At 38.2% G+C, this 24173-nt stretch overlaps 4 protein-coding genes across 7 annotated transcripts; 1 reads left to right on the top strand and 3 right to left on the bottom strand.

Moving 5' to 3' along the window:
* Positions 1 to 8344: 8344 nt before the first annotated feature.
* On the bottom strand, positions 8345 to 11198 carry LOC132112089 (serine/threonine-protein kinase pim-1-like). Its single transcript, XM_059519679.1, has 7 exons — positions 10761 to 11198; positions 10341 to 10541; positions 10048 to 10193; positions 9524 to 9902; positions 9262 to 9438; positions 9029 to 9117; positions 8345 to 8855 (listed from the first exon to the last, which is right to left on the bottom strand). Exons 1-7 carry the CDS (start codon positions 11065 to 11067, stop codon positions 8844 to 8846), a joined length of 1311 nt encoding a protein of 436 aa, XP_059375662.1. The 5' UTR covers positions 11068 to 11198; the 3' UTR covers positions 8345 to 8843.
* A 385-nt stretch (positions 11199 to 11583) lies between these two features.
* LOC132112088 (ADP-ribosylhydrolase ARH3-like) lies at positions 11584 to 14343 on the bottom strand. Its single transcript, XM_059519678.1, has 6 exons — positions 14089 to 14343; positions 13557 to 13653; positions 13271 to 13478; positions 12888 to 13075; positions 12221 to 12321; positions 11584 to 12125 (listed from the first exon to the last, which is right to left on the bottom strand). The coding sequence occupies exons 1-6, from the start codon at positions 14249 to 14251 to the stop codon at positions 11749 to 11751; spliced, it is 1134 nt and encodes a 377-aa protein (XP_059375661.1). The 5' UTR covers positions 14252 to 14343; the 3' UTR covers positions 11584 to 11748.
* Positions 14344 to 15613: 1270 nt separating this feature from the next.
* Positions 15614 to 17406, top strand: LOC132111633 (HAUS augmin-like complex subunit 2). The gene is made up of 6 exons (XM_059519129.1): positions 15614 to 15763; positions 15853 to 15948; positions 16271 to 16340; positions 16431 to 16563; positions 16682 to 16790; positions 17005 to 17406. Exons 1-6 carry the CDS (start codon positions 15677 to 15679, stop codon positions 17116 to 17118), a joined length of 609 nt encoding a protein of 202 aa, XP_059375112.1. The 5' UTR covers positions 15614 to 15676; the 3' UTR covers positions 17119 to 17406.
* Positions 17407 to 17516: 110 nt separating this feature from the next.
* Positions 17517 to 23398, bottom strand: heatr4 (HEAT repeat containing 4). 4 transcript variants are annotated; one of them, XM_059519128.1, is made up of 16 exons: positions 23272 to 23398; positions 22861 to 23086; positions 22739 to 22782; positions 22557 to 22651; positions 21927 to 22108; positions 21634 to 21774; positions 21223 to 21366; positions 20645 to 20812; positions 20346 to 20515; positions 19837 to 19941; positions 19625 to 19743; positions 19370 to 19550; positions 19180 to 19249; positions 18380 to 18569; positions 18206 to 18284; positions 17517 to 17770 (listed from the first exon to the last, which is right to left on the bottom strand). In XM_059519128.1, exons 2-16 carry the CDS (start codon positions 23054 to 23056, stop codon positions 17678 to 17680), a joined length of 1977 nt encoding a protein of 658 aa, XP_059375111.1. In that variant the 5' UTR covers positions 23057 to 23086; positions 23272 to 23398; the 3' UTR covers positions 17517 to 17677. The 4 variants fall into 4 exon arrangements, with proteins under 4 accessions (XP_059375111.1, XP_059375107.1, XP_059375110.1 ...); XM_059519124.1 differs by having other exon boundaries at positions 22739 to 23086; XM_059519127.1 differs by having other exon boundaries at positions 20346 to 20500; positions 22739 to 23086.
* Positions 23399 to 24173: the final 775 nt, after the last annotated feature.

Here is a 24173-nt window from a genome sequence, read left to right as displayed (position 1 = left end):
ACAATACAAATCGTTACAAAGCAACTTTACAGAAAATTATGTTTCTACAATATTTAGTAGTAGCTAGTAGTTTGTGCACGTTTGACAGGATTTTAGAAAAATAAAAATAATAATAATAATACAAGACGTAGTCAGCTAGATGATGAACTATCAATATTATTAATTAATAGTAATTATATGATGCAGTCACACATGTAGCAATAATTGTTAGTTCTGTTTGATGATTCAAGGTTAGGATCATCTGGGGTCCTCTGAGGGTCAGCATCATCTCTTCTCAGGTGTTCTGGATCCAGACTGGAGCTTGTGTAAATCCTAGTTACCACGGGATGTAAATCCCGTGGCAAAACATAGAAACAAGATAGAGACATCATTAGCATAGCTGCTGATCCAACAAAGTAAAATTAGTTTAACCCAAGCTAAAGAATAAAAATGCAGATGCAACTACACTCACAATTTAAGAGATACATTATTCGAATGCTTGGCGAAAGAGATGCGTTTTTAATCTAGATTTAAACAGAGAGAGTGTGTCTGAACCCCGAACATTATCAGGAAGGCTATTCCAGAGTTTGGGAGCCAAATGTGAAAAAGCTCTACCTCCTTTAGTGGACTTTGCTATCCTAGGAACTACCAAAAGTCCAGCGTTTTGTGACCTTAGGGTGCGTGATGGGTTGTAGCGTGGTAGAAGGCTAGTTAGGTACGCAGGAGCTAAACCATTTAGGGCCTTATAGGTAAGTAATGATAAATTGTAACAGATACGGAACTTAATAGGTAGCCAGTGCAGAGACTGTAAAATTGGGGTAATATGATCATATTTTCTTGACCTGGTAAGGACTCTAGCTGCTGCATTTTGGACTACCTGTAGCTTGTTTATTGACGAAGCAGGACAACCACCTAGAAGTGCATTACAATAGTCCAGTCTAGAGGTCATGAATGCATGAACTAGCTTTTCTGCATCAGAAACAGATAATATGTTTCGTAGCTTGGCAATGTTTCTAAGATGGAAGAATGCAGTTTTTGTAACATTGGAAATATGATTTTCAAAAGACAAATTGCTGTCTAATATAACACCCAGATTTCTGACTGTAGAGGAAGTAACAGTACATCCGTCTAGTTGCAGATTGTAATCTACAAGATTCTGTGTGGTGTTTTTTGGTCCAATAATTAATATCTCTGTCTTATCCGAATTTAATTGGAGAAAATTATTTGTCATCCAATCTTTTACATTTTTAACACACTCTGTTAGCTTAGATAATTGGTAAGTTTCATCTGGTCTCGTTGAAATATATAGCTGAGTATCATCAGCATAACAGTGGAAGCTTATTCCGTATTTTCTAATAATATTACCAAGGGGCAACATGTATATTGAAAATAGAAGGGGACCTAGGACGGATCCTTGTGGCACTCCATATTTTACTGATGATAAATGAGATGACTCTCCATTTAAGTAAACAAAATGGTAGCGATCGGACAGGTAGGATCTAAACCATCTTAGAGCCTGCCCTTGAATACCTGTATAGTTTTGTAATCGATCTATGAGTATGTCATGATCTATGGTGTCGAACGCAGCACTAAGATCAAGTAAGACTAGAAATGAGATGCAGCCTTGATCTGACGCAAGAAGCAGGTCATTTGTAATTTTAACAAGTGCAGTTTCTGTGCTATGGTGGGGCCTAAAACCTGACTGAAATTCTTCATACAGATCATTTTTATGCAGGAAGGTGCTCAATTGAGCAGACACAACTTTTTCTAAAATTTTAGACATAAATGGAAGATTTGAAATAGGCCTATAATTTGCCAGTACACTAGGATCTAGTTTTGGTTTCTTAATAAGAGGCTTGATAACCGCCAGCTTGAATGGTTTTGGGACGTGACCTAAAGATAACGACGAGTTAATGATATTGAGAAGCGGTTCTTCGGCTACAGGTAACAGCTCTTTTAGTAATTTAGTGGGTACAGGATCTAATAAACATGTTGTTGGTTTAGATACAGTGATAAGTTTATTTAGCTCTTCCTGTCCTATATTTGTAAAGCACTGCAGTTTATCTTTGGGTGCGATGGATGAAACTGAAGTGTTAGACGCTGTAGAATCTACATTCGCTATTGTATTTCTAATGTTATCTATTTTATCAGTGAAGAAATTCATAAAGTCATTACTATTTAACGTTGGTGGAATATTTGAATCAGGTGGCGTCTGGTAATTTGTTAATTTAGCCACTGTGCTAAATAAAAACCTTGGATTGTTTTGGTTATTTTCAATGAGTTTGTGGATATGCTCTGCCCTAGCAGTTTTTAGAGCCTGTCTATAGCTGGACATACTGTTTTTCCATGCAATTTTAAAAACTTCCAAGTTAGTTTTTCTCCATTTGCGTTCAAGACTACGAGTTACTTTCTTGAGAGAGTGAGTATTACTGTTATACCATGGCACAGTACGTTTTTCTCTAACCTTTTTCAATTTGATGGGGGCAACAGCTTCTAGTGTATTAGAGAAAATAGTGCCCATGTTGTCAGTAATTTCGTCTAATTCATGTGTATTTTTGGGTACAAATAGCAGTTGAGATAGATCAGGCAGGTTATTTGCGAATCTGTCTTTGGTGGCTGGAACAATAGTTCTGCCCAGACGGTAACGCTGAGACATATAGTTAATATCAGTTATACGCAGCATGCACGATACAAGGAAATGGTCTGTAATATCATCACATTGGGGTACAATATCTATAGCAGTAAGATCGATTCCATGCGATATAATTAGATCTAGTGTATGATTAAAACGATGAGTGGGCCCGGTGACATTTTGCTTGACTCCAAAGGAGTTTATTAGGTCAGTAAACGCAAGTCCTAATGTATCATTTGCATTATCAACGTGAATATTAAAATCTCCCATGATTAGCGCCTTATCAACTGTAACTAGAAGGTCTGAGAGGAAATCTGCAAATTCTTTTAGGAATTCTGTATACGGCCCTGGTGGTCTATACACAGTAGCCAGAGAAAGAGATACATTAGATTTCTTTTGCATGTCTGACAGTGTAACATTTAGCAGAAGTATTTCAAAAGAGTTAAACCTGTATCCTGTTTTCTGGGTAACATTGAGAATATCACTATATATTGTTGCAACACCTCCTCCACGACCAGTCTGACGGGGCTCATGCTTATAACAGTAGTTTGGTGGAGTAGACTCATTTAGACCAAAATAATCATTTGGTTTTAGCCAGGTTTCAGTCAAGCAGAGTACATCAAAACTATTTTCTGTGATCATTTCATTTACAATAACTGCTTTGGGTGTGAGTGATCTAATATTTATGAGCCCAAACTTTAAAAATTGTTTTTGTTCATTTACTTTACATTTTTCTGGTTTAATTACGATAAGATTTTTTCTAGATCCTACATTATATTTTGACCTCACTATCCGGGGAACAGACACAGTCTTAATAGTTTTTACAGCACAAGTACTTTTATCATTTAAGCGGGTGGAACAAAACTCATCATAATAGTTATTAGAGAATTGTCTTACTAGTCACATGGAGCGAAGTGTCCTGGAGATGTTGTCAGAGAGCAGCTCCGCTCCGATTCTGCTGGGGTGTAATCCATCAGCGCGAAACAGCCTAGGACGCTCCCAGAAAAGATTCCAGTTATTAACAAATAGCAGTTTCTGTTCTTTACACCATGACAACAACCATTCATTTAAAGCAAAAAGTCTACTGAACCTTTCGTGTCCTCGTCGATACGTGGGCAGTGGTCCTGACACGACGATCGTCGCCGCGGGCGTCGTGCTGCGAACCGTCTCGATCAGGCTGCTGAAGTCCCTCTTCAGCGTCTCCGTCTGCCGCAGCGTGGTGTCGTTAACCCCGGCGTGAAGCACGACCGCTCTGGGGCTCTCGTCGACCTTCAGGATCGCGGGTATCTGCGCAGAAACACCGAGAACACGAGCACCAGGCAAACAATGAGTGTGCACTTTACCTTCGGCTAACGTAGCACTTACGTGTCGGACGATGGAGTCTCCGATGATCACAGCGTCGCGTCCTGTCTCGCGGAGGGGAGCGAAGCGGTTCCGGATGGAGATGTCGAAGGCAGGAGGGGGAGAAGTCGTCGCCCGGGACCCGGCTCGCGTCCTCCGCTGTGGATGCACCCAGGGTCCGTGGTGTCCCGGCGTCGCAGTGAAGGACATCTGGGAAGATCGCGTCCTGGGTGCACCGGGCCTGTGCAGAGACATTATATTCAATTCAATTCAATTCAATTCAATTCAATTCAAGTTTATTTGTGTAGCGCTTTTTACAATACAAATCGTTACAAAGCAACTTTACAGAAAATTATGTTTCTACAATATTTAGTAGTAGCTAGTAGTTTGTGCACGTTTGACAGGATTTTAGAAAAATAAAAATAATAATAATACAAGACGTAGTCAGCTAGTCAGCTATCAATATTATTAATTAATAGTAATTATATGATGCAGTCACACATGTAGCAATAATTGTTAGTTCTGTTTGATGATTCAAGGTTAGGATCATCTGGGGTCCTCTGAGGGTCAGCATCATCTCTTCTCAGGTGTTCTGGATCCAGACTGGAGCTTGTGTAAATCCTAGTTACCACGGGATGTAAATCCCGCGGCAAAACATAGAAACAAGATAGAGACATCATTAGCATAGCTGCTGATCCAACAAAGTAAAATTAGTTTAACCCAAGCTAAAGAATAAAAATGCAGATGCAACTACACTCACAATTTAAGAGATACATTATTCGAATGCTTGGCGAAAGAGATGCGTTTTTAATCTAGATTTAAACAGAGAGAGTGTGTCTGAACCCCGAACATTATCAGGAAGGCTATTCCAGAGTTTGGGAGCCAAATGTGAAAAAGCTCTACCTCCTTTAGTGGACTTTGCTATCCTAGGAACTACCAAAAGTCCAGCGTTTTGTGACCTTAGGGTGCGTGATGGGTTGTAGCGTGGTAGAAGGCTAGTTAGGTACGCAGGAGCTAAACCATTTAGGGCCTTATAGGTAAGTAATGATAATTTGTAACTGATACGGAACTTAATAGGTAGCCAGTGCAGAGACTGTAAAATTGGGGTAATATGATCATATTTTCTTGACCTGGTAAGGACTCTAGCTGCTGCATTTTGGACTACCTGTAGCTTGTTTATTGACGAAGCAGGACAACCACCTAGAAGTCCATTACAATAGTCCAGTCTAGAGGTCATGAAAGCATGAACTAGCTTTTCTGCATCAGAAACAGATAACATGTTTCGTAGCTTGGCAATGTTTCTAAGATGGAAGAATGCGGTTTTTGTAACATTGGAAATATGATTTTCAAAAGTCAAATTGCTGTCCAATATAACACCCAGATTTCTGACTGTAGAGGAAGTAACAGTACATCCGTCTAGTTGCAGATTGTAATCTACAAGATTCTGTGTGGTGTTTTTTGGTCCAATAATTAATATCTCTGTCTTATCCGAATTTAATTGGAGAAAATTATTTGTCATCCAATCTTTTACATTTTTAACACACTCTGTTAGCTTAGATAATTGGTAAGTTTCATCTGGTCTCGTTGAAATATATAGCTGAGTATCATCAGCATAACAGTGGAAGCTAATTCCGTATTTTCTAATAATATTACCAAGGGGCAACATGTATATTGAAAATAGAAGGGGACCTAGGATGGATCCTTGTGGCACTCCATATTTTACTGATGATAAATGAGATGACACCCCATTTAAGTAAACAAAATGGTAGCGATCGGACAGGTAGGATCTAAACCATCTTAGAGCCTGCCCTTGAATACCTGTATAGTTTTGTAATCGATCTATGAGTATGTCATGATCTATGGTGTCGAACGCAGCACTAAGATCAAGTAAGACTAGAAATGAGATGCAGCCTTGATCTGACGCAAGAAGCAGGTCATTTGTAATTTTAACAAGTGCAGTTTCTGTGCTATGGTGGGGCCTAAAACCTGACTGAAATTCTTCATACAGATCATTTTTATGCAGGAAGGTGCTCAATTGAGCAGACACAACTTTTTCTAAAATTTTAGACATAAATGGAAGATTTGAAATAGGCCTATAATTTGCCAGTACACTAGGATCTAGTTTTGGTTTCTTAATAAGAGGCTTGATAACCGCCAGCTTGAATGGTTTTGGGACGTGACCTAAAGATAACGACGAGTTAATGATATTATATGATGTCTATGGTCGCAGAAGTTCAAATATTTGAACGTATCCGAGGCTCAAATCTGATCCGAAATTTTCGCATACGAATGTGATCGGAACTCCACGCAGCTCCCGCATTACTTTCCACTGGAAATGAATGACTTCCGGTCTGTCGCTTGTCGTTCGTCGGAGACAGTGGAAAGGCGGCTTTACAGTGTAAAAGAGCAGGTAGATTGCTCACACATACATATGCAAAAAATTAATATAAACGCATTAGAATTTTACAATAAAGTATCATTTCTATTTATAGTATTTTTTTTTTGTGGCATTGTCATTTAATATCCTGGCACTTCCGGTCAAAGTGCCCTTTTTTTCCTGGGGTTGTGGACTCCATATTATGCATTTAATAGTGCTTACTTTATATGGAAGCATATGGGTAGCAATATTCAATTTGGAATGTAATATGCAAAATGACAATGCAATATGTAAAATGGCAATGCATTTCTGTATGTATTTACATTTACATTTTCCAATACATTTGTGCAACGTTTGTACAAAATGAAAATGAAATTACATAATTTTAATTTGCCATTTCACACACTAGTTTTAATATGTAAAATGAATACTAATTTTAACGCTTTATAAGTTGCAAAATTAAAATGAAAATGTATTACAGAAATTATTAGATATGTATAACATGTTCAAGCAAAAACTGTGGCAAAATGATCATTCAAATGCTATTTTCTTAATTGCATTAACACTCACAGTCAAGACACTTACGATTGCATTTTCATTCAATGTCCTGCAATGAATGTAGCAAAATTCAATGTGCACATTGAAAATGCATTCCGAGCCGATCACGTGTCCGCCCCCTCCCGCCATGTCAATCACTGCGTGAACAAGGCGGTGCTTGCAGAAGGTCAAGAGACTCAAGACTCAAGAGGATTCAAGTGAGAGAACATGGACAAGACAGTTGGTCCATCTACGTTTTGATCATTTCGGTTTATGGCTTCAATATTTCATTCGCACTTGTGGGCGGAGCTGAAACGCTGCTTTGATCTGATTGGTCAAATCGCTCCACCTTCAGCTCGGTCTTTTCATTCTTTCAGGCAGAATAAGAGTCAGTTGTGAGTGTGACACTACAATGTCTGAAACCACCGCTCACTGTTAATTAGCATAATATTTGAATCAGATGTAGCTGGGCACATAATTCGTGCTGCTGCGACCTGCAAATTATTTCTAGGTTGTAGTATTGTATGAATATTGTCCCACTGATAAATACAGTGCAAATAGTTCTGTCTCTTTGGATAAAAGTGAAGTGGAACAGTTCCATGTCTGTAACATTTACCACTCTAGCTCACCTTTTAAGTCATAAGGCACTAGGTATGTGTGTGTGACATTAATAAATAATTGTGAAAATTAATAGTTACATTTCTTAAATAAATTAGTAATATTAGTTTTATTACATATTAAATTTAATGATGTTCCTCTTTTTAGTCTTCTTTGTTGGGCTTGAGAAAGACAACATATATTTACCGTGTTTTCCGGACTATAAGTCGCACTTCTTTTCATAGTTTTGCTGGTCCTGCGACTTACAGTCAGTTGCGACTTATTTATCAAAATCTATTTGACTGAAATGAACCAAGAGAAATGAACCAAGAGAAAACATTTCCGTCTACAGCCGCCAGAGGGCGCTCTATGCTGCTCAGTGCTCCTGTAGCCTACCCCTGAAAACATAGAGCGCCCGCTCGCGGCCGTAGACGGTAATGTTTTCTCTTGGTTCTGAATAAATGCGACTTATATATGTTTTTTCCTCGTCATGATGTATTTGTGGACTGATGCAACTTAACCTTAGGTGCGACTTATAGTCAGAGGTGGGTAGAGTATCCAAAACTGTACTCAAGTAAAAGTAAAAGTATTTATAAAAATATTTACTCAAGTAAAAGTAAAAGTACTAGTCTGAATAGTTACTTGAGTAAGAGTAAGGCATCGAACCCCAAAACTGCTCCCCGGGAGCTGCAGCATAAATGGCTGCCCACTGCTCCAGTTGTGTGTTCATGGTTTGTGTGTGTTCACTGCTGTGTGTGTGCACTTTGGATGGGTTAATTGCAGAGCACAAATTCTGAGTATGGGTCACCATACTTGGCTGAAAGTCAAGTCACTCACTCACTCACTTATTATTTAGGTATTGACAGTTTTGTTTCCCCGCAAAGGGCATTTTTATTTCTTTGACGCTATCTGCAGCCAAATTACATGCTGATACCTTTGGTATAGGTTGAGAGAGGAGCTCTGGAGCAGCTCTGGATATCAAACAACTAAAAGTTGTTATCGTGACAGGCCTATGGAATGCCTTCACTGTGACTTCTGGAGGGTCCCTGACAGGATGTTTGGGACCCGGTTGCTCGTGGCAGGAACTTTTGGAGCATCAATGTGAGGGACCTCTGGGACCAGGGAAGCTATGCAAAGAACATCCTGAGACTTTAATCCTCTGTGGGGCCTTGCAAAAACTTCCACCTCAAGCCAAAGAGGCAGATGCAACAAAGGCTTGCAAGGCCTGCAAGACGCTTAGGCTGGAGGGATGGAGGGTCTAACTTTACTAAACCTAAGCTATGTACAGTACACATCCCTAGGCAAGTAGTTCTGCATGGTGCAAAAACTACAACTGCAAGCCGAGGTGCCAGACGCAGGACTGCAGTACTCTTCCATGACTTATAGGGGGACCTGAAACAGAATGTATGAGAAACTGACTATATTGTTGCAGCAGGTACCGAATAGTAACCAAAAGGAAGCTGATGTCCATATTGAGAGAATCAAACCAAACCAACAAACAGGCGAAAAATAAACAAACGACCACGTGTCAGTATATAAATTTTAGCTTATCTTAGACTTAGTACCTCAAACCAGTCATGAAACAGCATCTCCTCCAAAAGAAGCCTCTGTTCTGGGTTGCTCTTCAGGCAACCTCGAATAAAATGGCAGCATTCTGTGCAGAAAGATGTATTACCTTCTTTCTAAACTCAGAAAAATTCCTGCCATGTCCATTAGGGCATCTTTTATGAAGACTGTTTTTCTGTTTTATATGATTAAGAATGTAAGTTGTCCTTCTTTGCTGTAATGAAGTTCTCACCGTCTGAGAAGCCCAGCTGGAACCACACATCAGCGTCCATCAAGCTGATATCGCTGCTGTCCGGGAAAAGGCTGGTGATCATGGCAAACAGCAGCACGCCCAGCGACCACACTGTTGCCTCCTTCCCGTGGTACTCACCCTTCTCGAAGTACTCGGGAGGGCAGTAAATCGCTGTCCCTGAAGGCAAGAGTTTGTCACACGTTACTCTGAAATGGCATTCAGTCTCAAGTCCCAAACTACATGTTTAAAAGGTAATACATACCAGAGTACGTTTTGTAAGAAGAGCTTTTCAGGAGGTCCCCACACCCGAAATCGATCAATTTGACCTCCAGGGTCTCCGTGTTGATGAGGAGATTTGGCATTTTGATGTCCCGGTGGAACACCCCCCGGGAACAGCACACGACAGCAGCATCAATCGCCTGCCACATGAAATGACGCGCTAACTCCTCACTAAAGAGGTTGCCATTATACTGCCAAAAAATGTGCATGTCGACACAGGGTGAGGGCCGCTCTAGGACCATGATATACTGGTCTGGATCGTCCTGCCATTCCAGCAACTCTATGATTTGGCAACAGCTGGGGCCTTGATTGGCCATGATTGTCAGGGCCACCTCAAGAGGAACTGGACTGGGATGATCAGGCTAGAAGAAGGACAGTTTTGATGATGGTTAGATGGAAGTGGTTTCTCAAATAAGGATTTAGTCTATTAAAATATTCGTGCTTTAAGACGTTGTAAATGCAAACAGTGACTAAGTAAAGATGACACAGAGAGCACAGTCTACTTACAAGGCTAATGTGTGGCATATTCTCTGTCTTGGCTGCAAATTTCACAGCCACCGAAAGGCCGTCCTTGTACCGGGTCCCCTCAAAGACGGAGCCGAATCCTCCTTCCCCCATTTTCTTGCCGATATCATATTTCCAGCAAATGTGGTCTATTAAAACATAACTAGTTATTTTTTATCTTTTATTATTTGATAAAGAAGTGATCTGCAGTGACATCATGCTAGACTTAATGTAAAACTATTTTAACATGGCTTGTAATTATCATATAACTATTATACTTTTGACAGTACACTCACCCTGGATCCTCGTGATCTCATCACAGTCCAGCTCTTTCAGCAGTTGTGACACACTCTCACCTGCTGACAGAGTAACTGGACTGTCCTGATCTTCCATTTGCTGGTCCTCAGCACTTACGTAGTCTTCAGGACGACTGGAAGAAGCCTCCTGATGATCATTGTCCTCTACAGTACAGATGATAGCCTGTAGAGAAGTCTGATCTAAAGAGAGGAATATCAACCAAATAATATAAAACTGGTATTAATATTAATTCTTCATTTAGGGGTACTTTTGACTAGTTTGGAAAAAAAATTAAGTCTTTACATTATTTAATCTATATTTACGACAAATAAAGTATAGAAAGCAGTTTTTTTTGTAACGTGTAGTGGGTGGTGTGTTTTTTTATATTATGTGTAAACAGTTAAGAGCATGTCATTTACCATCAGAACACCTAATGGACGGTCCGGAGTCAGCGTCCTGGTCCACCTCACCCTGCTCATCCTGAGCTCCGGTGGATTTGGGGTGAGACAAACAACAGAAAAGGGAGGAGAACCTCCTGTTTTTCTTTGTTTTCTCTCGCCCTTTCTCCTGCTGTCCCTCACCGGTTCCCACAGGAGTCTCATCAGGACGAGGATGGGCCTTCGCCTTGTGTTTGGTGGGTGTAACTGATGTATGGGGATTGACCTCATGCACACAGTCATCACCTCCTTCCTCCACCTTTTCTCTGCGAGAAAGTCGCTGTCCCATATTTAGCAGACGATAAAAACTCTATCAACAACTTTTAACACCGTTAATGATAACTACTCCTTGCTCGCCACAAACTGAGCAGGTGAGTTTCAAGTCTTTATAGTCCTGCGCTACATTCTAAAACTCTTGGAATTCTTTTATGATGTCACACTGAGCTGAGTGCTCACAGAAATTCTAACAGTTTAAACAATAATAATAAGTATCTAATATTTAAAGATCAAAGCATAAACACATAAAAAATACATTTCAGGATATTTTGCACCATATTTCTTATCTACTGTTTACCTGTTTTATTAATAAATATTTATGAGGTTATAAAAAGTTGAAAATTGTATTATTAAAATGTATTTTTGTTATATTAATACATTTTTTTAATTAGTATTAAAAAATGAGACATGTTCATTAGTGACTTTTGAAACCTCACTGTAAATAGTTTTCAGAAAACTGTTTTATATATATATATATATATATATATATATATATATATGAAGTAAAGAAAGAATAAAACAAGACTAATACCAATAAAATTGAACCATTTTATTATTTTTATTATAAACGTTTTGCACAAGAAGTTCCACATTTTATAAACACATAAGTATATTGGCAAGTGCATTTGACACTTTGTGCCAGGTGAAGTTTCACTTATGCATGGCTGCATGTTGCATATGTCCATGTAGTGGGTCAGTCAGTTTTTGTAGTGTGCTGATCACTGGTGTATGTGTGCAGTTGATTGTTCTCACAGCTTGACGTCCCCCTGTCTTCTTCAAACTGTGGAAGGCAGTAAAGATCATACAAACGTCTCGCTAAATCATCTGTCTCCTCCACCCCTTCGCAGCTCTTCTGCCAGCTCTGGGGAATGGAGTCAATGCCATAATGTGCCCCTGCGATTGCCCCTGCCATGCAAGCAATGGTGTCAGTGTCACCACCCAGAGCCAAGCTGTAGGCTATTGATCTCTCCAGTCCTCCGAATCGCTCTGGCAGCCCGTCCTGGGGCTCCAAACAATGCAGCACGCAGAAGATAGCGGTGGGCACAGACTGTAAGGCAGCAATGCCATTCCCTAATACAAAGAAAGAGTGTCAACTTCAAGAAAAACAGCAGAATGCCTTTGTGAATGATCAGATCAATGCTAAGCAATAGTAAAGTGATACCAACCCAGTTCAGATATGACCTCCTCAATGCTCACACTGTTTCTGTCCATAAGTTCTTTCACTCTGTGCAATCGTGAGCAATATGGAAACTCTGATAGATTGAGTCTGTGGAATAAAACACTGAATCAGTACTCAAATAACTCTTTTTTTTTTTTACATGAACTGTTCACCTCTCTTAAATTTACTGCTTCAAATCTCGTGTGGAACTTAACAGAAGATATTTTGTACATAAATTAAAAATTCCAAAGTAATTTGGACATTGTATTTTTGTATTATTTATATACTATTATAGTATGTTTTTATTATATATAAATATTTTTTTTTTTTTTGAATTTATATTTTCATGTTTCATTTTAATTTTAGTTTAGGTTTTGGTAATTTTGTCGTGCTTTTATTAGTATTTTTTATTTAGCTTTATTTTTTTTCAATTCAGTTTTAGTAATTTAGTATTAAAAGTAACAATTAGTAGTTCTTAATTCTAAAACTATTTTCTTATTTTCATGTAGCTTTATTTTAAAAGAAAATCATGTCTTTCATGTTCTTCTGAAGGAAGAAAGTCATTCAGGTTTGGAATGACACAAGGGTGAGTAAATTATGACACACTTTTAACTTTTAAACTTTCCCTTTAAGAAACATACAACTGAAATGTGTTCTTCCATGGATTCACTTACGCTTGAGCATCAAGCTGGGCTTTTTCATCTTTTTCCATCTCTTCCATTTCTGATATCAGTTTGTTGATGAATTCTTTTGGCAGAGCCAAAGCGCCTTGGAGAGACAGATGGACAGCAAGGGCCTGCAACGCCGCCCCATTGTAGCCCAAAGAGCATGAGTGTGTTAACATTGCGCCAAGCTGTGAGTACTGCCAAAAGCAAATGGAAGGACAGAATGTTAGCTTGGGACAGTCCAAATGATCCTTTCAAATTAAGCATTTAACAATGGTTCTCAACCTTTCTGACTCAAAGGCCCGCCACTGTCAAGCACAATATTCTTTTATTTTAAGTCAAGAATGCTTGAAGTCTACTAGATTAGATTTGATAATGAGATGACTGTTTACCTTGATGACATCAGAACGACTTTTGAAGGCCAGGGCAAAGGGTGCTGCTCTCATGGCACCTCCATTGCCAAAAGATCCGTGGCCGCCAAACTGAGCCTGTGCAGGCTGGAAGACATCCTTCAGATGGGGCGCCGCAAGCTTCTGCAGTACCTGTATGACACCTGCGCCGTAACCTCGCCCCGGAGCAAGGTTAAACTCCTTTGCAAATCTGGAATCAAGTAAGATGATCAGGAGAATCGACACTTGCTTAAAAGGACTCTTTCAGCCCTTTCCAATGATAACAAACCTTCGGGCCATGTCTCGTTCATCAAACGCCATCCTGGTGAGGAGTGAATCTGCAACACATCGCATCATAGCTGTGTCATCACTGTACTGAAGGATTCCTGAGGAAAGTCAATAAGATCACACAATTAGATTCATAGTCAAAAATGTTTAATAAAAGTAAAACTGGTATTTTTGGTGTTCTTTATATATATATATATATATATATATATAGCAAAAAAATGGTGCATAATTTAAAGGTGATTATTGCCTGGTACCATGAAATCCCCTCAACATATTAAAGAATAAATATCATTGAAACAAAATAAAGTACATTTATATCACCAAAAATGTTACCGCGAAGGTACACAATTGTGACCCCTAAATGAGGAATAACAGAGGATTAACAAAGACTTTAGGACATGCAAAAGTTTGATATTTAATTTCAGTATATGGCCTTCTGATACGGTAATAGTAAAGTAATGTTAAATATTACATACACCCGTAAGTAAATATGTTCAATGTATAATATAATCGTAAAACAGGGAAATCCTCACCATCGCCCCGTGTTTCATCCTCCAGAGCGCTGAGATGCTGCAGGACTCGATCTAAAGGGACATCCACAGCGCCTTCAAACTCTCCGCCAATACAGTCACCCAACACCGAGCCGACCAGAGCGCCGCGGAACCGGGACAACACACCGGGCGCCGCTGCCGACATTTCTCTTGCTGTATCTTAATATGAACACAAGCTGCACACGAGAAATCAATTCAGAAGCTCCTAGTGTGATTCTAGCACAGTGACATCCGGGGTTTGTTACGCCGGAGGACCGTTGTCTCTGTGTGACCCGCTTCTTAACGCAGCATGACAAATATATACGTATCACGATTCATCAAACTATCCGCGAATATTATAATTTCGACCGATTCTCGAAAATTACTATACCTAACTTTACAGAAACGCTTGGTTTCTTCCTATTCAATGCATTCATTTAGTTTTTTAATGACATAATATTTGCGCAGAACGCTAATGGCGCGCTGCTGTTGAGTAAGTGATCTACGTTTCTACGCCTGCTGATTCAACAAATTCTAAATTCAGAAATTATATAAATCGTGCATATAAGACCATCATAAACAATTAAAATATAAATTTACTTTGTAGTTTGGTTATAACTGATTTATAGTACAGGGCTGTTCGTCTTTGTGGGTATTTGTGAATCTGCGCACCTGAGAATGTAGCACAACATTAGGAAGTTGAATTGCTCGTCACGCCACTCTTTCTATGATCTGTATATCATGTGCTTATTCAAGTCAACGATGAGAACTGTGTGAATATATAAATATGTTTATGATATCTTCGTTTATAAAACGTTTAAAACGAAAGCGCAGCTGTGCTAGTGTTCAAGAGAGAAGAGGCGGTAATATATCATGTGCTTATTCAGGTCAACGATGAGAACTGTGTGAATATATACATATGTTTATGATATCTTCGTTTATAAAACGTTTAAAACGAAAGCGCAGCTGTGCTAGTGTTCAAGAGAGAAGAGGTGGTAAGTTAGATTGAAATAACTACGACGTTTTATTTGTCTAAATCAAACGAATTGTGGACTTCTGGAATTTACTGGACGCTTAAACACAAGTTAGGCAGCAACAAAGGCAGAGTAGCATTTATATTCGTATTACATAGCAACCAAGCAACAAGCCTAGTAGATTAAATTACTAAGAGTTTTTTGGTTTAAGTTCAAACTTGCTTTGTACATTTTGAGAGTAACGTTATTGTACAAGGCGACCCTTTAAAAATAATTTTTACCCTTTTGTTTTCTCTTGCAACACATTTGCGTCCTCAGAGGAACGTTGCTGATGGAAAAATAATTTTGTGACCGAAATTTCTAGGGGCATTATTTTTATGGGCCAAGACTAAACCATTGAAATATTACATTTTTTATTCCCTTTTCTATTATGTCACTATATCCCCTTAGAGGCTCCTATGACCTATGAAAAAGAAGTTGTAATCTGTTATATTTAATAAAAATAATTTTATATCAAGCCCTTACACATGAAAATGTTTCTAGCTGTAGAAACACCCATATTTTTTTAGGCTTCATTGTTTGTTCAATTGCCATCAGGTCTGGGAAACACGCTTGTTATGAATCCCTGGGACCCCATTACGTACACAGTGACACCTGCTGCTAAGATTTTAGCTAGATGTGTAACATCAGGCACCATGTCACAGGTAGGTAAACTAAGACATGGTTAATTTAGAGATCGTTTTAAAACTGTTATGGTGGATAATGTTAAGGATTTGTATTATGGATCTTATAGGAGGAGCTCGATGCTCTCCCACGGGATTCTGAAGTCTTTTCCACATCTTTACTTAATGCTGAGAAGCTGAACAGAATTAGACATGATCTCGATCAGGTTGAAAACAAATTAATATATATATTTTTTTCAATACTTAATATTTTTTTTCAGATTTAGAAACTTTAAAGAGAATGTTAACCCAAAAATGTAAATTCTGTCATCATTTACTCACCCTTGAGTTGTTTCAAAATGAACACAAAAGAAAATATTGGATTGAATGTTGGTAACCAAACAGGTAGAGATTGACATCTGTAGTATGGAAAAAATATTACAAAAGTCAATGGCTACCGTCAACTTGAGGGCTATGAAATAATGAAAGAATTTAAATTTTGGGGTGAACCATCCCTTGACATGATTTTTTGTCATCCACGCACTCAAGACTAATTTAGATTTAGAGCTGCTGAAGCTGGAAAGAGACAGTGCTGACGTCACTCACCCTCATTATCTCAGTAAGTCGTGCAAATGGAATCATGCACATTTGGTGTATCCAATTTGTATACTATAAGAGTGTATTTAACTAATGACTGTTTTGTTGTAAGGTCAAAGGTTTGCTTCCTTGCAACAGTTCACTTCCCACCTTCAGGAAGTGTTGCGAGAACAGACAGTCCTACGAGAGAGACTCACAAAGCCACTGTGTCAGCAGAACCTGCCCATTCAGGCTGATCTTCACAGGTCTGATGCATTTAATGTGCCACTCAAAGACATTGGTTTTGTTCAATGTTTTAAATGGTATATTTGTATTGAATTAATTGCCAACAGTATTAATTACTGTTTATGACTTTGTGTACAGATATGTGGTAGAGCTCACGGGGATGGTGGTGGAGTTCATTCAGAACTTGGAAGTGAAAATTAATATGATTCAAGCAATTCCATCCACTGACAGTTATCTGAGTAATTTGGTAAGTGTATATGTATATACAGCATGTTTTTTTGATTAAAGTAAAAAAAAAAAATAGACCTGTGGTGGTTAAATGTTCATATAAATATGTGATATGCTTTGAAACCAGTGTTTATATGTAATTTACCTTTATTCTAGCAAACCTGTCAAGTTTATCATTTAAATGCCTATTTAAATGCATATTTAACTGTACTTTCTGAACTCTTCTCCATCAGAACAATGCCAGAACTCAGCTGTTGGCTCAGGTCACTGAAGTTGAGAACCTGTACAAGCAAGTTCTTAAGCGACGAGGCCATCTACAGACCAACATTAAAGACATGTCCATTTGATAAAGAATTTCAGAAAATTCTAATATAATGGCACCTACCATTTGGTCAGGATACTAGTGGATATTAATTAATTATATAAAAAAGAACTAATCTTCACCTTGTTCCTACTGGTTGTTAATAGACATCTTTAGAGAAAACTGATTCGATTTGTTTTTAATTCATGGATTATGCATATACTGCAACTGTATGTAAATATTGAGACATGCTACATTTTATGTGAGTTTTTGTTTACTTTTGAATTTTTATGTTAAATAATTATTAATAAATGTTCTACCTTTGAAACCAAAACCTCAGGGTTTCATTGCTTGTTACCGTCATTCTGTATTTTATGATTTGTGCACTACATATAATTTCCTTTTGCTGATACCTTAATATACCATCAGTGTATCATAAGTAGTGAACAGCTATATACCTGATGCATCAAAACAAGTTTGATCATTACTTGCCTGCTTACTTGATTGTATGCAATAGCAGTGGGTGATTTTTAGGTGGAACATCTTAAAAGATTTGATTCTGGATATATAATATTTGATATAGCAGGACAAATGAAACCATAAATTCAGCACAATAATTTTTGCTCTTGCTGCTTTCTACTCTCTTCCATTAAGAGCACTTTCTGTGTAATGATGTGTTTTGTACACAACAGCTCCACCTACAGAACAAGAGAGAAAGTGTAATTTCAGTTAGTGTGACGTTAGATAAATTTCTAAAACAGTGGTTTTCAACCAGGGGGCCACAAGATGATTTGTAAGTATTTAAATTAATAAATTATTTCATATATTAAAATAATCTAACTCTAAATTAAAATGCTAAAAATATATATATATATAGGATAAGCTTAAAATGTGGTCATCAAAAGCTATTGTTTTTACTAAAGGACAGGTTAATATTATTTAGAATATTTTTTTAAAAACAGTTGTTGAAATTTTTGGAATCACAAACTCAGTTGTGGTTAGTGAATTTGATTATTGTGCTGGGCAATAGGTAGCCTTCAAAAAGGTTGAGAACTGTTGTTCTAGAAGGAAATGCATTGAATAAACCAGCAGCTTCTGTGCTTGAAGCCATGGTAACACTGAAGTGTACTAACCTGGAGCTTTATCTCATGAATCTTGCTTTCGTTTCCCCCCAGACTGTATCCATGCTTTTTCAGAAGACTTTCAATGTGCCTTAGTAAGAAATTTTGTTACAAGTACGTTTAGAAAACAATTTTACTTATATAATACACTTATAGTAATGATTGTGGCCTAGTATAAATACACACCTCTGCACATCAGCGTTGGGTTCCAGTGCATTACGCTCCTGTAGAAAATGCTGTAATTCTGGGCCATTTGCATCTAGAGTGCTCAGGGCCTTACAGGCAGCAATGCGCACACTGGGCTCCTCCTCATGGTGTACAGCCCACATCAGCAACTCCTGGAGGGGTGGGTTCATACAACCTATTTGCCCTAAAGCTTAATTTAATAATAATAATAAAACATTAGTAGACACAAAACGGCTGCACGCTAACCGATTAGGGGAATAGCTTACAAATTTTTTTTTTGAAAATTTACTCATCCAATGTGTTGTAGTTTGTTTCTACATCAGAACAGATTTGGAAAAATATAGAATTAATGTCACTTGCTCACCATTGTTACCTCACATCAAGTTTGTTTAGAACTGTTTTTGCTTGTAAATAGTGCTTGATTTGATTTCTCTCCTGATTCAGATGAGATGACTTTATGGACAATATGGATAGATGACATATATTTTATCTGGAAGCGATGTTTGAAGTTAAAAACAGATTTGTGTTTTACAAACACAGCTTTTTCACTTCACAAGACATTAACTGATGGACTGGAGTCATGTGGATTATTGTGAGGTTTTTATCAGCAGTTTGAACTCTCATTCTGACGGCACCCATTCACTGCAGAGGAACTATTGGTGAGCAAGTGATGTAATGCTAAATTTCTCTAAATCTGTTGCAATGAAGAAACAAACTCATCTACATCTTGGATGGCCTGAGAGTGAGTACAGTTTTTCAGTTTTGGGTGAACTCTTCATTTAATACATTTTCAAGCTTACCATCAATTGCTTCCACTTTCACCTCCCATAATGGATCATTCTGCATCAGGTTCATAAGCTGATCCAGGACCTGTAAACATGTGTTATGTGGTCATTCAAGCGAACCCTCAGTTTCTTTTTTACAGTCTTTTATTGTCCATATACCATCAAAGATCTATTGTGCATCTACACAGCTGCTTTACTTCCTCACCAACTGGTCATCCATCATTAGAGATGCTGCAGTCAAACAAGCCTGTTTGCGCACAGCCACAAAGTCATCATTAAAGCACCGCAGGAATGTAGGCAGTAGCTTGGGTGTCATTATACTGAGCTGACCAATGAAGATCAGCGCTTCCAACCGCCAAGCAGTTGGACCCTCCTTCAGTTTCGCACTGTGGAGATATTGCATGCTAAGAATGAACTGAATCCAAACCCTCTGATGTGTCTGTTGGGTAGAGATAGTCACCTCAGCTCACTGTGCATCTCTCTGGCCGCATCCATTTTACTCAGAGCCAGTGCTGCAGCGTGACGAACAGCACAGCTCCAGTCGTTCCACATCATGTATATCAGTTTGTTGCAAAGATCCTGCATGAAAATCAATTCTAGTATTTTCTACAATCATTAGAGAAATTAGGTAGAGAGCCATTTGAAATGTGCAAAAGAATTACATTGTGATACCTTGTTTATTGGACTTCTGAGCTGTGCAATGCTAGCACAGGCCTGAACTCGTGTTCTGCAGTTAGCACTGTTTAACTCTTCTGCCAGAAGAGAGCGCACTAGTGTCTGGATGGGAAACACCATGCAAAAGTTTGAGTAGAAATATATATTTTTAAAGAAAATAATACTATTTTTCAGCAAGGATGCATTAAATTGATCATAAGTGACACTAAAGCCATTTATAATGTCACAAAATGTTTCTATTTCGAATCAATGCTGTTCTTTTGAACTAAGAAATACATAAGAAATGTTTCTTGAGCAGCAAATCGACTTAATAGATCAGTGGTTCTCTATTCCAGCATATGGTCCTGGTCTGCATATCTGCACAGTGGTCTTACTCCCTGAACAAGGGAAATCCACTGAAGTTTACTACATTTCGGAACATTCATTCACAGATTTGCGCTATGCCACTTCCTGCAGCGTCTTCACACACACACGAAAAAACAAAAAACACTGAGAGAGTCACTCACAGTGTTGCTGCTAATGTTGGAGAGTAGCATCCTAGACTGCTCGTGATCTGAAGTAGCGTCTCTGAGAAAGTGCTGTGACAAGAGTCTCTGTATGACAGCTTGACTCGTATCACCGTCTATCGCCAAGCACTGTGCAGCTACCCAGCTGTCTGCACCTGTGCCAGAAGGGTCTGAGTCATAATATATGATGGTTATTTTGAGTCAACATCTGAGTAGAAAAGACAGTTGTACCTGTGTCGTTAATTAAGGTTATTTTAATTGACATTTTTAGTTTCAGGCGTTGTTATACTTCTACAGACCTTGCATCAATGTGCTCCGTAGTATGTCTCTGGCGCGTGCGTTAGGTGTCCTCATGGCATACTGGCACACTGCAGCAGCCATCTGAACTCTCTTCACTGGGTCATCAAGCGCCGAGACAATGAGAGCCTGCAGCTCCTGAGGAACTGCCTTCAGTTTGCATCCCTTACCTGAGCAAAGAAGGAATTAGCTGTCACTTTTTGTGTAATATTATATTATATACTATTATTCATTAGTTCCTACCTTATTTAATTAATGCTTTAAAAGGGTTTTATTTATTCCTGTGATGGCAAAGCTGAATCTTTAAGCAGCCATTTCTTCAGTGTCACATGATCCGTTAGAAATCATTATAATATGCTGATTTGGTGCTAAAGACATTTCTTATTATTATTAATGTTGTGATGCATAATACAAAAATTTTTTATTAGTGTAAAATTCTTTGCTTTTTTTACTTATACAATGCATTATTGTCGAATAAAAGTATTAATTCTTACTGACCCCACATTTTTGAATGGTATGTTGTATTATATTATTATTAATTTTGTATGCATTGAAAAATGTCTTTAGTTGACGGATTTACCTGCTTTGCCAGGGTCAAGCTCTTCTTGTGGTCCATTAACTGCTCCCAAAGTACAAGTTATGATGGCCTCCAGCCGTACTGGGCAATTAGGGTCACTAAGAGCCATTTTAAGGCCTTCGATGGTCACTCTCTGCAAGGGCAACTCTATATGAAACAAAACAATGATTTTCCAAAAGGGGTTTCCGTGTGAGCAATCGATGCAAAAACAATAAAATGCATAAAGGTATCCAAGGTGCTTTCTTGCTAATAACACACACTGGATATTATATCATTCTGCTTCATAGATAAAAAATCTCAAAAAATCTCAAAAAACTAAAACTTTAAAATAGTGCAGTTTATTAATAGATTATAACCATTGCAAATAAGATATGCAGAGGTATGGCACTCAGAGCTAAGAAAAGAAACACTTACTAATGTTGCAGGCATTCCTCCATTGATCAACTGCATAACGAAGTGATGAACGTTCAGCCACAGATTGTTTGAGGGCAGAGTCAATTTTAGTGGGCTGATCCATCCATCGCTGTTCCACTTTTACCGTCCTATCAGTTCCTGCTAAAACAAATGGATCCAGAAACATAAATATTTGAGCCACATATGAACCTTTCAACTTTCCATGTCTCAATTACATTTTTTTTACACTAATACTTGTACTTCAACTGTAAGTAAACAGTCACATTCAAGATACTGTACATATGTAAGTCTACCTGAGAAGATCTCCTGTTCAGAGACGTTATTTGTGACATGACTGCCAGCACTTGGATTCAAGATATCCTGTAGCCGAGGGGCCTGTGGGATCTCAATGTGCTTGCTGGTCAAAGTGGCTGCTGTCTTTTTCAAGCGGTTCTGCACATCTTTGCTTATTGGAGAGAGCACATTACCTGGTATCCTGTTAAATAAGGACAGACACCAAAAAAAAAAAAAAAAAAACTATGTGGAATACAGTGTGGCTTTGGTTTTGGACTAAGTAAGTGAATGCATTAAAGGAATAGTCCATCCATAATGAAAATTCATTTACTCACCCACATGTAGTTACAAACCTGTATGCTATGCATTTTTTTTTCTACTCCGGAACACATTTATAGAACAATAATGGTAACCAAACAGTTTTGGCTCCCATCGACTTTATTTTGTACTTTATTTTTGTCCATACAACGGAAGTGAAAATGAACGGAAATTGTTTGCTTACCAGCACTATGTTCCACAGAAGAAAAGCATGCCGTACAAGATTTGAACCACATAAGGTTGAGTAAATGTTGATAGAATTTAAACTTTTTAGTGAACTATCCCATTAAGGGTGCTGTATTTAGAAACCCATTTCGATGAAATAGTTCTACCTGTGTTTTCTCAGTTGTAATAGTTGACTTGTTTTATTTTGTGCAAACTCCTGCCACCTGCTGCTCTGGGCTTCCCAGTCCTCTGTAGGGGACTCCTTTAAATAGGTGTGCACATTCAACACCCTGAACAGTTTTTAATTCTGAACACATCATTCATCTTGCTTTGATCTTATGAAAGGTACCTTAGTGTTCACCGCAGGAGCCTGTACAGAAATGCTGCCTTCTTCTTTGGTTAAACAATTGATGTTGCAGGGTTTATCATTGTTCTCATGCCTCTTTATTTTCTTTAATCTGATAACGTTACCTGGAGCTAAGGGGCCCGTGGCATGGAAAAGCCAGCTAAAGTCAGCTTTTTTGTATGAAATGGCCCCCATCTCGTCCATAACTTCATCGGAGAAAGAAAGGATTTGGCTTGCATTATTCAGAAGCTGTTTGTACAGACGGTCCTCTCTGCGCTTGCTGTGGTGCTCTGATCTCCATTTAGCATGCTGTAAATTCATGATTCTCGGTGATGCCTTATGGAAAGTTGTCTAAAAAAGGAAACCATTATCAAACTGAAATTCATTAATTGATTCTTAAAGCCTGCTGGCTAAAAAACCCCAAAAGAAACCAGGATACCGTTTTAAATCACTAACGTACATAAAATAACCCATATAACGTGGGAAAATAATAATAATAAAAAGTAAAAATAAAAAAGTCATGAGAAGTCACCTACCGAAACAAATCACGTCCCCAAGCCTCAGCACAGGGGTCACGTTGAAAAGTTTTTTGTTTTCAAAGCAGTTTATATCAAACAAGAAAACAATAGCAGGTCGCTGAAAAAGTCACTACAGCTCCGGCAGCTCTCAAATGTTGGCATAGCAACAAGACGCGCTTGTTTTGGCTCCTGACGTCAACTCATCAGGAGAAGATTTGATTCATCCCAGTGAGTCGAACATTTTGAATCCGTTCACCAAAAAGATTCACGCACTTATAATTATTAAGGGCCAGTAGGTGGCGACACGTTTCTTTGTTTTTATGTGTCAAGTGAATACGTCATTGCAGAAGCATTCGCTTTGTTAAAAACAACAATATACATTTTAAAACTTTCAATAACGTCTTTACGTCACAGTAATCCGGTCATCATTTACTTACATTACATGCATAACCTCCAACCAAAATATATATAATATATATAAGTATTGTTGATAAAAAATGTTTTTTTTTTAAATGTAAAAAAAAATAAAAATAATTTCCTTAGGCAGATTGTCATTCACTTAGACCCCCAGCTAAAAGTTTCAGGAATGCTTCGGAGGTGGGAGAAGGCTTTTTTGGTTTCCAGGAGATACTGTGTCATCATCATCAATAAGATTCATGAGGTTTCATTTAAAATGATCCATTGTATTTACCCAGTAAATCAGGTTATAAAAAAGATAATGAGATAAAGAAAGATATTGATTTGAAATGTCAGTTTTGTATTTTGTATCTTAATTGGTTTATTATCTTAGGGAAATATCACATTTATAAATGATGATGGGCAAAAAATATACAATTGTCAATATCTTAAATCATTGGGGGGTGATAGGAACAGCAGAGCAAAGAGACTATAAACTGTTGAAATGACTTAAAATTCAATTG

This window comes from Carassius carassius, chromosome 31 (assembly GCF_963082965.1).
Source record: "Carassius carassius chromosome 31, fCarCar2.1, whole genome shotgun sequence".
Lineage (NCBI taxonomy): Eukaryota > Metazoa > Chordata > Actinopteri > Cypriniformes > Cyprinidae > Carassius > Carassius carassius.
This window is presented reverse-complemented; position numbering and strand designations above follow the sequence as displayed.

Bases quoted from the DNA above. Each gene is read 5' to 3' on its own strand.
- LOC132112089 (XM_059519679.1), bottom strand. From the start codon at position 11,067: ATGGGACAGCGACTTTCTCGCAGAGAAAAGGTGGAGGAAGGAGGTGAT. The intron at 10,542-10,760 runs GTAAATGACATG...TCCTCTCTTTAG, and splicing joins GTCCATTAGGTGTTCTGATG to ATCAGACTTCTCTACAGGCT. The intron at 9,439-9,523 runs GTATGTATTACC...TCTTGCCTTCAG, and splicing joins TTCTTACAAAACGTACTCTG to GGACAGCGATTTACTGCCCT.
- heatr4 (XM_059519124.1), bottom strand. From the start codon at position 23,056: ATGAATTTACAGCATGCTAAATGGAGATCAGAGCACCACAGCAAGCGC. The intron at 18,570-19,179 runs GTAAGCTTGAAA...TATTAAATTAAG, and splicing joins GAAAGTGGAAGCAATTGATG to CTTTAGGGCAAATAGGTTGT. The intron at 18,285-18,379 runs GTGTGTATTTAT...TTTCTTACTAAG, and splicing joins CCCAACGCTGATGTGCAGAG to GCACATTGAAAGTCTTCTGA.
- LOC132111633 (XM_059519129.1), top strand. From the start codon at position 15,677: ATGAATCCCTGGGACCCCATTACGTACACAGTGACACCTGCTGCTAAG. The intron at 15,949-16,270 runs GTTGAAAACAAA...CACGCACTCAAG, and splicing joins TTAGACATGATCTCGATCAG to ACTAATTTAGATTTAGAGCT. The intron at 16,341-16,430 runs GTAAGTCGTGCA...TTTTGTTGTAAG, and splicing joins CACTCACCCTCATTATCTCA to GTCAAAGGTTTGCTTCCTTG.
- LOC132112088 (XM_059519678.1), bottom strand. From the start codon at position 14,251: ATGTCGGCAGCGGCGCCCGGTGTGTTGTCCCGGTTCCGCGGCGCTCTG. The intron at 13,654-14,088 runs GTGAGGATTTCC...GACTTTCCTCAG, and splicing joins GGATGAAACACGGGGCGATG to GAATCCTTCAGTACAGTGAT. The intron at 12,322-12,887 runs GTAAGTGAATCC...TTTATTCCACAG, and splicing joins GCCCAGCTTGATGCTCAAGC to ACTCAATCTATCAGAGTTTC.